At 59.2% G+C, this 14093-nt stretch overlaps 1 protein-coding gene across 9 annotated transcripts in view; it reads right to left on the reverse strand.

The window, feature by feature from the left end:
* HDAC7 (histone deacetylase 7) overlaps positions 1–13362 on the reverse strand; it is a 35909-nt gene extending 22547 nt beyond the window's left edge. For 2 of the 9 annotated variants that reach the window (XM_067696319.1, XM_067696318.1), the window contains exon 1: positions 2710–6414. In XM_067696319.1, the coding sequence (XP_067552420.1) occupies positions 2710–2761 (52 nt within the window). In that variant the 5' untranslated portion in view covers positions 2762–6414. Of the gene's footprint in view, positions 1–2709; positions 6425–7345; positions 7694–12679; positions 12835–13150 lie in introns of those variants that run through there. The other 7 variants (XR_010932381.1, XM_067696315.1, XM_067696316.1 and 4 more) reach the window with 7 other exon arrangements.
* Positions 13363–14093: the final 731 nt, after the last annotated feature.

The following is a 14093-nucleotide window of genomic DNA, read 5'->3' on the forward strand; positions in this document are numbered from 1 at the left end:
CTGACACTGAGTGAGGACTGTGCAGTGTACATTAGGACCTGATGGGGCTTTAGAGATTGTGCAGGCCAACACTCTCACTTCCCAGAGAGGGAAAGAAAGAGGGCAAGGGGCTATGTCATGGTCACCCAGCAGGTCAGTGGTACAGCCAGGCCAGACCAGACCAGTGCAGGGGGAAACCCAAGAAGTGGATCCCAAAAGCAGGTACTAAGTACCTCTGTGTGAGGTCACTGGTCCAGGTCTTTTTTTGTGTGTGTGTGCGGTACACAGGCCTTTCACTGTTGTGGCCTCTCCCGTTACGGAGCACAGGCTCTGGACGCGCAGGCTCAGCGGCCATGGCTCACCGGCCCAGCCGCTCCGCAGCATGTGGGATCTTCCCGGACCGGGGCACGAACCCGTGTCCCCTGCATCGGCAGGCGGACTCTCAACCACTGCGCCACCAGGGAAGCCCTGGTCCAGGTCTTGAAGGGATGGAAAAGTGAATAAAACCTGGCTCTCACTTTAAGGAGTTTAAGGTACAGCCCACAGGTGTTGTTTTTTTAATTGAAAAGTACACTACTTGCAGACGCGACAGTAATTCAAAGAGCCCCTGAAAGCATGAAACCAGAAGCTTCTCACTCATCCAACTCCCTAGACCTTCCCTAGACTCAACCCCTTTTAACAGTTTCTTGTGTTCCCCTTCCAGAAATTCTCTGCTGGTTATTAATTCTATTGCTCAGTATCTTGGCACCAAGCTGCTTATTACTCAGATCTATCCAGAGCCCAGTGGGCTGCACGCTGGCTGGAAACTCCTGCCCCATGAAGTGACAGAAGCGAGGGTCCACAGAACAGAGGACATTGGCTTTGAGGTCAGATGGACCTGGGTTCAAACTCTGACTCCCTCAGTGACCGGCAGGGAGAGCCAGGGACACGTCGCAGCCTGGGCAAGCCTTGGCTATGCCTCTGAAATAAGAGGATAAAGAATATGGACGGGGAAGAGGCCGTGTGAGATGAGCAGTCCTGTGTGTGAAGCAGGGAGCACATGGCGGGTGCTCCCACAGTGGTCGGGATTCACACTGCTTGCTCCCAGGCTAGTCTGCAGCCTCCCTCTGGCACAAGCATTTCGGTGCCTGATACCACCTGTGTCCTCCCCTCGTCTGCCACAGTCCACTGTCTCCCAGATGTAGTCCCGGTCCCATCTCTTATCCCGACTCTCCCAACCACAGGCTCTTCTCTTTCTCCGCCCTCTGAACTTTTGTAAACTAACACTTTACTATGTGCCGGGAGTTGTTCTAGGTGGCCTACGTTTGCTAATTCGCCTAACCCTCATGACAAACCTATGAGGTGGTTACTGTTTTTATCCCCATTATATAGACTAGTCAACTGAGGCCCAGCAGTATTAAATAACTTGTCTGAAGGCACAGAACATGGGAGTGGCTGAGCTGGGACTCGAGCCAGGCAACTGGGCTCCAGAATCCATGTTCTCAAGCAATGCTCTCCGCTGCTGCTCCCCAGCACTTCCACTGCCACGGGCCAGCGGGGGGACAGCAAATGCAGGACCCGGCAGGGCACAGGGAAAGATCCAAAAATCCCATAGCCCCCCAGAGACCCGAGCCGGCGGCCAACTCCAGCCCTGCTGCAGGTTAGAGGGCAGAAGCTGCCTGTTCCACCTTTGGGCCCCCGTGAAGACAAGCCCCCCCAAATCACTTGTAGATAGCAACTGTTGACTCTGCAGATTCTAAGAAATGATTTCGTACTGTACGTGGGGACAGGAGCCGGCGACCTTGGAAGAGCACCGGCTTCATCTTCCAGGCGGTCGGGTGCCCTGCCCTGTCCCTTCTTTAGTTGCTCCCGAGTCCCTCTGAGGCTTTCTCAAAGCACGCTCCGCTGGGAGGGCGGGCGGGGCGGGCAGAGGCTCGGCTCCCAGGTGAGCGGCCTGGGATGTGGACCTGCCCAGACAAAGGCCTCCAGTCAGGCCGAGGCAGGGGGCCGCCGCTCTGCAGGCTCAGCAGCTGTGCGCCAGGCGGGAGGCTGGACGTGAGGGCCGCAAGGCCGGCCCTCCGCCTCCGCAGCCAGCATGCCCCTTTCCCCGCGCCTGGGGCCCTGGGGCAGCTATTTTTAGCTCTTGACACCTGGGTATTTTGCAGCCGCAGGATGTCCGGTTTGGAGTCTCTTTCTGGGAATCCCACATGGGGCAGTTGTAAACAGCCCCACGCAGCGGCGGCCCGAGCTGGGAGCCGGCACCCCCCTTTCTGCTGTTTGAGATGAATCAAACAGGAAGCAGACGTAACCATGGCAGCGGCAGCTTGCGCTCCCTGGGGGTGGGAAAGCGTCCTCCCTGGCTCCTTGTCCCTGCCCCAAGTCCATTCCATTTTGTGGCCTCTCCTCACAGATGGCAGGGGGAGCTGGGCCGTTCTGAGTTGTGAGCGGCTGGCAGTTCCTGGGACTGGCGCTCCCTGGAGAGCCTCCCTGCCCTCTGGCAAAGAAAACCAGAAGTCCCTCCAAGCCCGGCCCGCCCCCGCTCCCGGGGCCTCTCGGACCACCACTCGGCCTTCCCTGGCTGCCCTCTGTGAAGGTGGGAAAGGGTGGGCAGAGCCACTTGCTCAGGGGCCCAGGGCGTGCAACATCCCTGAGCAGGCAGGTTCCTCCAGTCCCACGCCCAGACCCCTGGTCCAGCCTGCCCTAGGGTTTCCCAGGTCCCGAAAGGCCTCAGAAACCCCAGTTCCCACTTACCCTCACTCCCCTGTTCCCGGAGCACCAATCCCTGAAACAGGAAGTTCAGCATGATGTCTAACCACCATCTTTCCTATCATAAGCAAAACAGCCCGAGCAGTCAAGATGGGGCCCCCATCTGTAACACGGGGAGAAGAGTCGAGTTTCTATCAGCTTCTGCCTTTGTCTCTCCCCCTCCCCCACCCCCTGGTGCCCCACTTAGACCAGCTGCTCCCTCTTAGCCGCCCGCCAGCCCCAGCCAGTCTTTCTCAAGGGCCAGCGCTTGCCCCAACAGGAAGCACAGTCACCGCCCCGGGGCTGTCTCGGAGCCGCTCCTTTCTCCCCTCTGAGGTCTCCTGTTCATGCCCTCGCCCTCACTGATCCCTCAGCTTCTGGAGACCCTGCTTCCCTGCGCACCCCACCTCTGCCTCCCGCCGGTTCTGCCTCTCCCAGATGTGCCTTCCTGGCTCCCCTCACCTGTGCCACCCACGAGGCCACTCAGCCCACTCCCGAGACTGCCAGGGAAAAGCTTAAGCTATGATATTAATGTCCATCGTTATTATTTTATTATTAGCAGTAACTAGTAGTATTAGTATGATCAACAACCACGTGCTGAATGCTTACTGGGTGCTGGTTACTGTGCTGAGTGTCTGACTTGTACTATCTCCTTTGGTCCTCACAACCACCCCATGAGGTCGATACTGCTACCATCCTCACGTTACCAAGGAAGGAAACTGAGGCTCAGAGAGGTTAAGAAACTTGCCGAGGTCACACAGGTGGCAAGTGGGGCTTCTGGGACTCCAGAACCTAAGCTATAATCACTACACTGGTGTTTACAACTAGTCCCACCCACCGAGGTGAGGTAAGGCCACCAAGGGGTCACACAAGACACAGTGCGGTCCCAACATCTGAAGGCCTGGGCGTGACTCACATGTTCTCACAGTGCCGGTACTCCATCCAGAAAACAACAACAAAAATAAAAACTGAATCATATCTGCCCGTGTCCCTCACATGCTTCTTCATGTCCAGGAGGCACTCCCCGACCCCATCCTCACTTCCTTTTTCATCTTACGGCCCCATCCTCACTCCCTTTTTCATCTTACGTTTTCCCTGCTTTTTAAATGTACATATTACCATTTTATCATTTCCTGTAAGCTGCCCCCAGCAGGGTATAACTAAACGAGCAAACCCCCAGGTGCCAGGGAGCATCAATGCTGTGTGAAAGCCCTCTGGAAACTGTCAAGCCCTGTCTAAAATGCACGTTGCATAACCAGAGCAAGACCCCACCCCCCACCCCCCAGCGGCTACTTGGGAGTGAACCGAATCCCCCAGGGAGGGGATGGGTGCGCGTGCTCTCTCTCTCTCTCTCTCTCTCTTTCTCTCTCCCTCTCTTGCCCAGGCCTCACACACCCGGGCAGGCCGCGGGCAAGGATGGAGGTGCCCACAAGTGCAAAAGGGAGCACCCATCTTCAGGGCAGGCTCCCGGGAACTAGGAACAACACCAAACAGCCATCAGCACCCTTGGACCTGGGGCAGGGAGAGACAGAGGCCACAGCGAGACCCTGGCCTGCTCCATGGCCTGGGGCATCACGGATATGAGTCCGTGAATAGCAACAAGCTATGAATGCTGGCACTCACAGGGATGCCACATTAATATTCATGACAGTGAATACCAGATCCCCATCCCCGTGATGCCCCAGAATCCCACTCATTTTGCCTGTTATTTTTGGAAGATGGCAGAACTCTGTCGGGCAGATTCTCCAGGTGACACGATTCCCTTTTGTGGCCAGGGCTGCCCTTGAGACTCACTCAGCTGGGGTTTTTCCAGACCACAGATCCAGCCAGGGTGCTTAACACAGCTTTCAGGGAATTCAAAAGCCAGATGCACAGTCCTGGGTACAGATTTGGACAAACCAGCTGTGAAGGACAATTTCTAGCCAACTGCGAATGCGATGAGATGAAAATTTACTGCACTGGAAGGTGGAGATCACTGACTGAAAAAAATGGCATACGTGGTATGGCCTCATTTTGGTAAGAAGCACGATGTATAAACGCATGTCAGGAGACGGGAAGGTGTACACTGAGGTACCGTGGCAGTGATCTCCCACTGCTGGGATTGGGATGTTTCTTATTCTTTCATTTTTGCTCCTCTGTGTTGTCTGATTGCCTACGATGCACAGGAACTGCCTCTGTAATAATAAAACAGAACTGATATGTGTATGTGCACCCACACGATATCAAGACGGCACTGCCAATGGGCGGCAAAGTCAGGATGCGACCTCTGGTTCCCGTGAGAACTGGGACATAGGGCTTTCACTGATTCCACGTATTATATTCTTGGACCCCATATCCTCTGGAGTTCCGCATTATCTACAGCTCAGCATCCTCCGCTTCTCCCGAATCACACAGAGGGCCTAGCACAGGCCTGGGCACAAAGTCAGGACTGACTTAATGGATGCCTGTAGGCTGAATAATGATCATTTCCTGAAAGAAATGCCTGCTGCCTCTTCCAGGGCCACTGTGCTGGGAATACAGACTGCTGACATCACTGACCTTCTCATCCCTCCTCTGCCTCACGCTCCTCTTAAAAGCTGCCAGGGAGGGGGCTAAAAGAAAGGTCACCCCAACAGATGCTGGCAAGGTACTTACTCCACAGCAGGGCCATCAGGGCCAGTCCCATCCCAGACCCTCCCCGGGGCCAGCTGGCAGCGAGGCCCTCAGGTTCCCCCGCATCCTGCCTCACTGGGAGAGGCCAGGGGTGGGGGAGTGAAAGAGAGAAGGGGTCCACCCTGCGACTTCTGGCTATAGACTCCTGCCGTTCCAGGCCCTTATGGGTGGAGGAATCTGGAACAGTGAATTTGGCCTGGTTTTTCCTGTGAACTGGGGCCGAGCCCAGTTTCTGTTCTTCATGTCTTTAACATTCCCTATCCCTGACCTTCAAAAATATGAACAATAACATCAATAACAGTGATAATATTCTGTGTGTACTGACTTCATACCAGACACGGTGCTAACCTTACTTACTTTAATCTTGAGAACAACTCCAGGAGCTTGAAACTATGATTATTTTCATATTACAGAGATGGAGAAACTGAGGCACAGAGAGCCGTGTGCCCAAGGTTACACTCAGTGGTTTGCAGGAGAAACGGGGACACTGCCACATTCCTCCCTCTGTGTCCTCACTCGGAAGGCCCTTCTGCCAAGCTCTGCAATGGGCACAGGAGAGTCGAGGGTGACCATTCTCATCTGTAGGGTGCATTAGAATCCACTGAGAGTTAACACGCGCATGTGAGCAAATCCCCACGTGAAAGACGAGGAAATCAAGCCTCAGAGCCCGTGGCAGCCTCGCAGGAGGTCCCAGAGCCATTCAGCTGGGATTCAAACCCAGGTCTTTGGTATGAGAACGGCAAGCTTCTTCCCCTGTATCACACAATCTCCTTGGCCCAACTCTCAAGATGGCTCTGAAGGCCTGGAAGGGAGATGCACAGCCTCTAGCACTCCGGAGATGAAGCCTGCGCCCAGCCCCTCGCCCGGTGGGGGTGGGGTGCTGTGCCAGCACCTCATCAGCGACTCCACCGACTCCACCGTGACTCACTCCTGGGACCCAGGGGAAACACAGCCCTGAGCTGCGGGCAAACACGGCCTGCCGCCTGCCCCGCCTCCAGCTCCCCGCCTCCACATTTGCTAACCGAAACCCGGCTGTTGCTATTTTTAACCCTCCAGCTCCCCCTGGCCTGGGGCTCCCCCCTTCACCCCACCCCCACCCCCTGCCCCAACCGGGTGCTACCAGCCCGTCATTCTGAGAGCAGTTCCACAACTTGAACGCCCAGGAGGGCGCAGCGGATGCCCGTGCAGGTTTGTGGGGCGAGCAAAACAAGACAGTTACGGCCCCGTCGCCGAATTCCCCCACCCCGACGCTTTCCGAACCTGTGGCTCCCCGCCTGCCCCGCTTCTCCCTGTCATCCTGGCAGCGGGGGAGGGAGGAATGGGACTTCCAGGGCTGGGGGGGGGGGGCCGCTGCAGGAGCCAGAGCTGGCCTCCTCGGGGTGCAAGAGAGCTGAGCTGGACTCCCGAAGAGAGATGGGGTCCCCCTCATTCCCTCCAGGGCACCAGGCTCGCCCTGAAAGCCCAGGGTCTCTGCTCACCAGGGTTTCCAATCCCTGCAGGCAACATGGGGAAAAAAGGAAGTGGCTGGTGAAGGGGTGGGGATGGAGAGTTTAGCCCAGGGCCCTCCTCATGGGATGTCCCCTCCCCATCCTGGGCAGAAGGCCTGGGAGACACAGGAGTCCAGGGGGTGACTGCACCCAGCAGCCTAAAGGAGGCCAGGGTTGAAAGACTCCAGGCAGCGGGTTGGAGGGTGGGAGGCCTGACGGGGCCTCTTCTCTCACGTGAGGGCTCCTCTGATATTCAGCTCTCTGAGCAAAGGGCCCGACCATCCTGCAGCCGCCAGCTCTGGGGCCCCAGGGAAGAGCTACCACGAGAAGAGCCGGGAGGTGAGAGGGTCTCAAGGCTGCTTGCTGATGTGAAAGTGAACCTCCTGAGACGGGGGTGAAGAGGTGGGGCTGCCAGGGGACCGGGGGGGGGGGGGGCACTGCCTTCTAGCTGTCATCTGCTGCCCCCACCCAACACCTCCCAAGCCCCCCGCTCAGAGGCTCACCCAGTTTGAGGAGCAGATTCCAAGGGCCCAGGAGCAGCTCTGGAGCGCCCAGCCAAAGATCTCCTCTGCTCCCTCTCTCCTGCCCCAGCCCCCCGCTCGGCCAGCCTCGGCCCTCCCTTTGCCCTGTCCTCGCTGGCCCCTGCCCCAGCCCTTCTTTCTGATGTGTCCTCTCTTCCAGGGCCCAGCTCCTCTCTAAGCCTTGACACCCCCCCCCCCCGGTGATTCCTGAGCCAGGTAAATAAATCCCAGTGGCCACAGAGGCAGCCAGGCTAGACCAAGAGAGGAGGGACTTGGCACTGGAGTTGTAGGGTGGGGAGATGGGAGGAAGGGAACGAGGTGGGAGGAAGGTGAGGCAGGAGGGTCAGGAATGGGCTGGCACTTGAGAGAGGCTGCCGCCTTCCCAACCCCTGACATGTCGACAGGGCCCTGGACTCGGCCCCACGACGGGGAAGAGGCTGCTCCCCCAGGCGCCGAAGCAGGCTGGGTCCAGCCCTGTCCAGCTCTCCCTCCTCCTCGCCCCTTCTGCCAGCCTCTGGGGATGGCTCGAGCAGCCGAGACCCTGCTGTTCCCTGCCAGGCAAAAGGCTGGAGATGGCGCTCCAGTCCCCTGCCAGCACTCAGCCCAGGTCTCTCACCTGGACCCAGGCGGTTGCCAAGAATGGCTCAGAAGCTCTGAGGGCTCACTTCTAGTCTGGGGGGGTGAGAGCAGGCATCGATGTCACTTCTCAAGCAGGCCTCCCCTGGCCGCCCTGTCTAGTTAGTGCCACCTTGTTATTCTCTATCGCTGCACCTGGTTCATTTCCTTCTTAGGGTTTAGCGCAATGGGTAACTAGGTGTATATACTCATTTCTTTACTTGCCTACTTGTCTTACTGTCTCCTCCACTAGAGTGGAAGTTCCCTGAGGGCAGATGCCCTGCCTCTGTGTTCACTGTGTATCTGTGCCTGGGACCTGGCACCCAGCAAGGCTCAGTGAGCATCCAGTGAGTAACTAAACAGCTGAATGCCTGGCTCAGTAAAGGGGGCCTTCTGGTTGCCAACCTCACTTTTAGGACTGACGAGCAACAGTTCCAGGATTTCCCCAGGGAGGAGGAAGCAGGATATAACAGGAAGAGCAAGGTCGGGAAGCCCGGGACCCCAGGGAAAAGGTCAAGGCCCAGTAAGCATCCGCACCAGTCCCATGTGGTCCACGGCATCACGCTGAGTGTGGACATGTACACCGCAGGGGACGCATGGGTGGGTCCTGGATTGGTCTTGAAAGGCTTGAATTTTGTCCTGGTTCTTCCTCTTAATATCCCTGTGTCCTTGGACAAACCACATACCTTCTGTGGGTCTCAGTTTCCTCAAAAGAAAATATGAAGAGATTGGCAGTCCTCAAACACGGCTTTGCACCGGCTCACTGAAGCGCATGTCAAACTCCAGATTCCTAGGCCCAACCCCTGCGGACTCTGAGTCTATCTGAAATGGGGCCTGAAGATCTTTATTTTTAATACATTCCCAGGTGACTCTAAAGCAAATGCTCCGGGAACCGGCATTTGAGGAGGGATGAAAATGCTTTCCAGCAGATACCTGGACTTCCATTAAAAAAGCCACTCCTGGGCTCCCCTGGTGGCGCAGTGGTTGAGAGTCCGCCTGCCGATGCAGGGGACACGGGTTCGTGCCCCGGTCCGGGAAGATCCCACATGCCGCGGAGCGGCTGGGCCCGTGAGCCATGGCCGCTGAGCCTGCGCGTCCGGAGCCTGTGCTCCGCAACGGGAGAGGCCACGACAGTGAGAGGCCCACGTACCACAAAAAAAAAAAAAAAAAAAAGCCACTCCTGCACAGGCATACGTCCCCCCAAAACGTGTCCACACACCCCACGCAGAGCCACGAATTGCAACGGTGCACAGCTCTACAGACGACACACATCTGCACTACACGTGTGCGTGTTCCCCAGACACCCAACAGAGAGCCACCACATGGATCGCCACCTCTACATACACAGCCCAGGGGCACACATGCAGGCCCACCACCACATACCCAGTGTGCACACACACCCATCACATGCTGACCCACACTAAACAGACACTATCCTGAATTTATTTTGCCTCTGGGAACTGGTCCAGGACCAAAGGAGCTATGCTCTGCTGATGAAAACATCCCTCCCACCTCTGCCACCCCCCACCCCTTGCCCCAGGCAGCATGCTGTCCAGCTCCCCCTTCGAAGGGGGAGAGCTGCTGGAGGACAGTGGGGAGATGGGATGAGGGGAGGCACAGAGCCCTCCCCAAAGTCCAGCAGGCCCTCTCTTTCCCGTCCCCCCGGGGAGGTGAAAAAGGGCCTCCACCCAGCCCAGCCCCCCACCCCGACCCCCAGTGCTCGCTCAACCCACTTGCCTAGATTCCCAAGCCCTGGGCCTAGGCGCCAAAATGGCAAAGGAGGTGGCCAGATTGAGGGACTCCTCCTAATACTCAGACCTCTAAGGAAAGGGCTGTCTGGGGGCATTTTCCTGCAGCTCGAAAGCCTGGGTCCCCCAGGGAAGGTTGCCACAGAAACAGGGGGAAATATCACAGGGAAACACAATACCCGGTAGGGTCACCTGCTGACCAGGCTTCCTGCTGTGTTGCCCACCCGCCATCTCATTGCCTTCTTGGCCTCCTCCTCTGGCCTTAGCCTAGGCCTCCTCACCAATGCTCTCCTTCCTGCCTCCCCTGGGTGAGGGAAAGCAGCCTTATGCAGAAACTCTGCCCCTTTTGGTTCCAAACAACAACATCAGGGATGGCCCAAAGCTGAGTCCCCCGCTTCTAATCCTACCAGCATCCCCACCACAGGAAATCAAAGCTTCCTGCCCCAGAGGAAGTGCCCCATCTAGTGAACAAATCCAACACATAAACGCACAGTCCCAGAGCCTTGGGGAGGACAGAGGCCAGCTCCCACGCCTTACCCCGGCCCTGTTTCCAGCAATACCCCACACCCCACTACAGGCCCCAGTCTCAACGCCGACTGAGGACAGGTCAGGGCCGAGGCGTGAAGGGGGCATGGGCAGGACCTGAGCCAGGCCAGGGGAGAAGAAGGCCAGGAGAATGGGCATGGGCAGAGTTAGAAGGTCTGGTCCCAGCCCTGCTCAGCCTGCCATTCCCTGGCTGGGTGACCATGGGCCTTGCATTAGCTCATCTTCTCTCAGACCCCTGCCAACTTCAAAATTACTAGCTCTTAAAATGAAAGGTCAGGAGAAGGAAGACAAAGAGATGCCAGGGGTTACGCAGGCTTTGGCCTTGGGCAAGGACGCCTGCAGCTACAGGAGGGTCCCCGCTCGTACGCCCATCACACATGCGTTTCTCACTTCCAAGGGCTTCATATCCGAATTGAGGAGAGGATGGACGAAGAGAAAGTTCCAACTCTCATTCCCAGACCAGGATGAAAGCTGGGGTCCATTATTCCTGAAGGAAGTGGTCGGCATAAGAGCCCCCACCGACCCATCTCCTCCTCTGTGGTCATTTTACTGATGGGGAAACTGAGCTCCAGCATAAAAGCGGAGCGACCAGTTTAGATTCTTGGAATAGTCAGTGCAAGACCTGAATGCAACCTTCTCAGCCTCAGGATCACAGCTTAAGACTTGGTGGCCAGAGAGACACCCATCCCTGGGCTCAAGCTAAGGAACACAGAGACCTCGGGAGAACACTTCCTGGGGCCATTCCAGATGTTATACCAAGAAGCAGCTGTAAGCCTGGCCAAGCCAGGGATGAGAACCATCAGGGGACTAAAGGCAGGGGAGGAGTCCCAGCAGGTCCAGGACCTGGTTCCAGTCCAGGTTCACTGGGAAGAACACAGCAAGACTGCTTTGTGCCTTAGTTTCCCCAGAAGTGACTCCACAGAGGAGGAAACTTACTTATTAATTCAGGTGGGTAGAGGAAACAGAGAGCAGAGTAGGGAGGCTGAGATGCTGAGCAAGGAGGAGCTAAGAGATGTGTAGTAGAGGCTGGAGAAGGAGCTTCCGAGAGGGCTGGTATGAGGACAGGAGTGTGTGGCAGGCTAAACCCCTTGGAGGACCTGGCCTGTGGGGTGCTATGGGGGAGAAATGGGCCACCGAGGTGGCCCATTGGGAGGTAGGAAACTGAGTCACATTCTCTTTGCTTTCAGCCCAGTGGCTGGGCAGGGGTCTTAGGAAGGTTCCCGTGGATCCAGGTGCAAGTCCAGGGAACAGGCTGATGAATCCAGATGTTGAGTCCCCAGCAGGGCCACTGAAACTGGCAGGCAAAGCTGGGCCTCAAGCAGATGTTGAATGAGGGTGTGGGGAGGGATGGGCAGCAGCAAGACAGCCAGTGTCCAGATGCAGGGGGAGGCCTCTGGGGTATGCAGGACAGCCAGCAGGGACGGGGAATGGCCTGGACTTGGTGGGAGGAGCACCAGTGGCTGGCAAGGTCAGATCCGAATGGGTAGCCTGGGCAGCGGGAGGGAAGGAAATGGGGGTAGGGGGAGCTGGGCGGCCTGCAAGCCCCAGAGGTCGGGCTCTCTCTCTTTCTCTCTCTCTCAGCCCACAGGCCTAGAAACTCTGGGCGTCAGGGCCCAGCCCAGCTGCCAGATTTGCCGCCTGCTCTTACTCCCCAGGACCAACAGACCGCAGGCTTGGGGGGCACACATCCTGTCCCCCACCACTCACTACACAGCCTGCGGTCACCATCTTCCCGCGCCCCTCCAGCTCCTCCGCAGCTCACTCGGGCACAGGTGTCTCTTCACCCTGATGGGTGAGCAAAGGTGGGGGGCGGGGGCGGTGCTGAGAGAAACCTCGCTGTCAGAGACCCTCCCTCCCAGGGATCACACTCTCCCCAGCGGAGGGGTCGGAGTACGGTCCGGCCGGGATTCGCGGGATGGGGGCGCTGATGTCCGGGGCTAAGAGCCCGGCCCCAACTCAATGGGTCCTGCCCTTTGCCCTGCGCTTCCCAACCTTCCGCTCCGGAGCACCGCCCCCTCCCGGGGCCGCGGCAGCCGTCCCTCACTCCCGGGTCCCCCGGTCCGTTCTCCCCGCAAACGGGGGTGATGGGACGCCGGGCCCGCGCACCGGCGGCCCGGGGCCTCCAACTCCCTCCCTCGGGCCTGTCGCTGCCCCGCGGCTGGCGGATGTGGGCGCCCCGCTGGAGGCCCGAACCCTCCGGCCCCGGAACCAGCCCGGGCCGGGAGCCTGCCAGAGCCCCGCGGAGACGGGCGGGGCGGGCACGGGCGGGGGGGGCGCACGCCGGGCCGGGCCCGCGGGGCCGCCCGGAGCCCGAGCCGGAGCCCGAGCCGGAGCCCGAGCCCGGGCGGGCGGCGCTGGGTGCCGCGCGCAGGGCGGGGCGGGCGGGGGGCGACAGCCCAGTACTCACCAGCGCCGGGGCTGTGCATCCAGGGGCCGGGGCCCTCAGAGCGGGGGGCTCATGGCGGGGCGGGGGGCTGGGGCGCCGGCCTCACATCCCCCCGGTCGCCGGAGGCTGCGGAGCGACTGTGAGACGGCGAGAGGAAGGGAGGGGGCCGGGAGGGGGAGGGCCCTGGCAGCCCGGCCGGCCGGGTAGGATGACAATGGAAGGAAATGCTTTATCTGAGTCTGAGAGCGGGCCAAGGGGGAGGGGAGGGAGGGGGCCGGCGCTCGCGGCCCGGGGACACACCACCTCGCAGACACGGCGCGGCGCCCGGCCTGGCGGGCGGCGGACACCCCGCGCGGCCGGCTCGCGGGGAGGCAGCGCCGAACCCGGAACGTGGGACGCGGCCCCGACCCGCCCGCGGATGCCGCGCTGCCGCCCAGCCCCGGCCGCCGCGCGGCGCAGCGACCCGCGCACAATTCCCGGAAACTCAGATACCTGAGCGCACGCACCCTCGCAGACACCACGTACGCGAGCACACATCCATGTTTACCCGGGGCAGACTCGTTCACACAGACACTCTGCAGGGGAGGACCCCCGCGCTCACAAGCACACATACGTACGGCCCACCAGCCAACAGTTACACAGGGGGACGGCGGGACACGCGTGGAGCCCCCCGTCCCGGCGAGGAGTCCCAGACAGACACCCCCGCCCCCCGCCCCAAGCACGACTTGCCTGAGGAAAGTTCCAGGATCTGATTTGAATCACTGCCCAGCCCTCCCCCTCTGCCACCTCCTCCCCCCCCCCCCCGCCCCGACCTCGCCAGCTGAGGGGAATCGAAGGGTCCAGCCTGTTCCTATTAAAAGAAAAAGGGGGGTGGGGGTGGTGCGGATTTTGAAAGTTCTCTTTTTTTAAAGAAATTTCTCAAGGGATTTCCTTCCCTCCTCTCCTCTTCCTCTCTTCCTCCCATTCCTCTCCCCCCACCACCCTCCCCCCTACTTTCCCCCTCCCGGTCCCTATGAGTCAAACTTCAGCAATGTGCCCAGTGTCTCCCAGTGCATTACAGCGGATCACAGAAATGTTCCAGTCTGTGAGTCGGAATGCAGCCGCCTCCAGCCCTCCCTCAGCTAATAAACTCAGCTCCGGGCTGGCTTTACGCAGCAGCCCTCCCTGCCACCCCTCCCTTTTAGCGGGACCAGAAGGTCAGAGTCAGGGGTCAGGGGCTGAGGACCTCGCCATTGTGCTTCCCGGCCTAGTCTATGAGCCCTGTCGCCTTTGGCAATCTGCTGGGTCGGAGGCACAGCGGCTCCCGGGAAGGGGAGAGGTCTGCAACGGAAACGCTGGGCTCTCCTGCGCTGGGGGCCTCGCTGCTAGAAGGCAAGAGCGCAGCTTCCCTCCGTCCCCATCCTGCCTCCCTCGGTCCTGCAAAGCCAGAGTCCCG

Source organism: Pseudorca crassidens, chromosome 11 (genome assembly GCF_039906515.1).
Source record: "Pseudorca crassidens isolate mPseCra1 chromosome 11, mPseCra1.hap1, whole genome shotgun sequence".
In the NCBI taxonomy this organism is placed as follows: Eukaryota; Metazoa; Chordata; class Mammalia; order Artiodactyla; family Delphinidae; genus Pseudorca; species Pseudorca crassidens.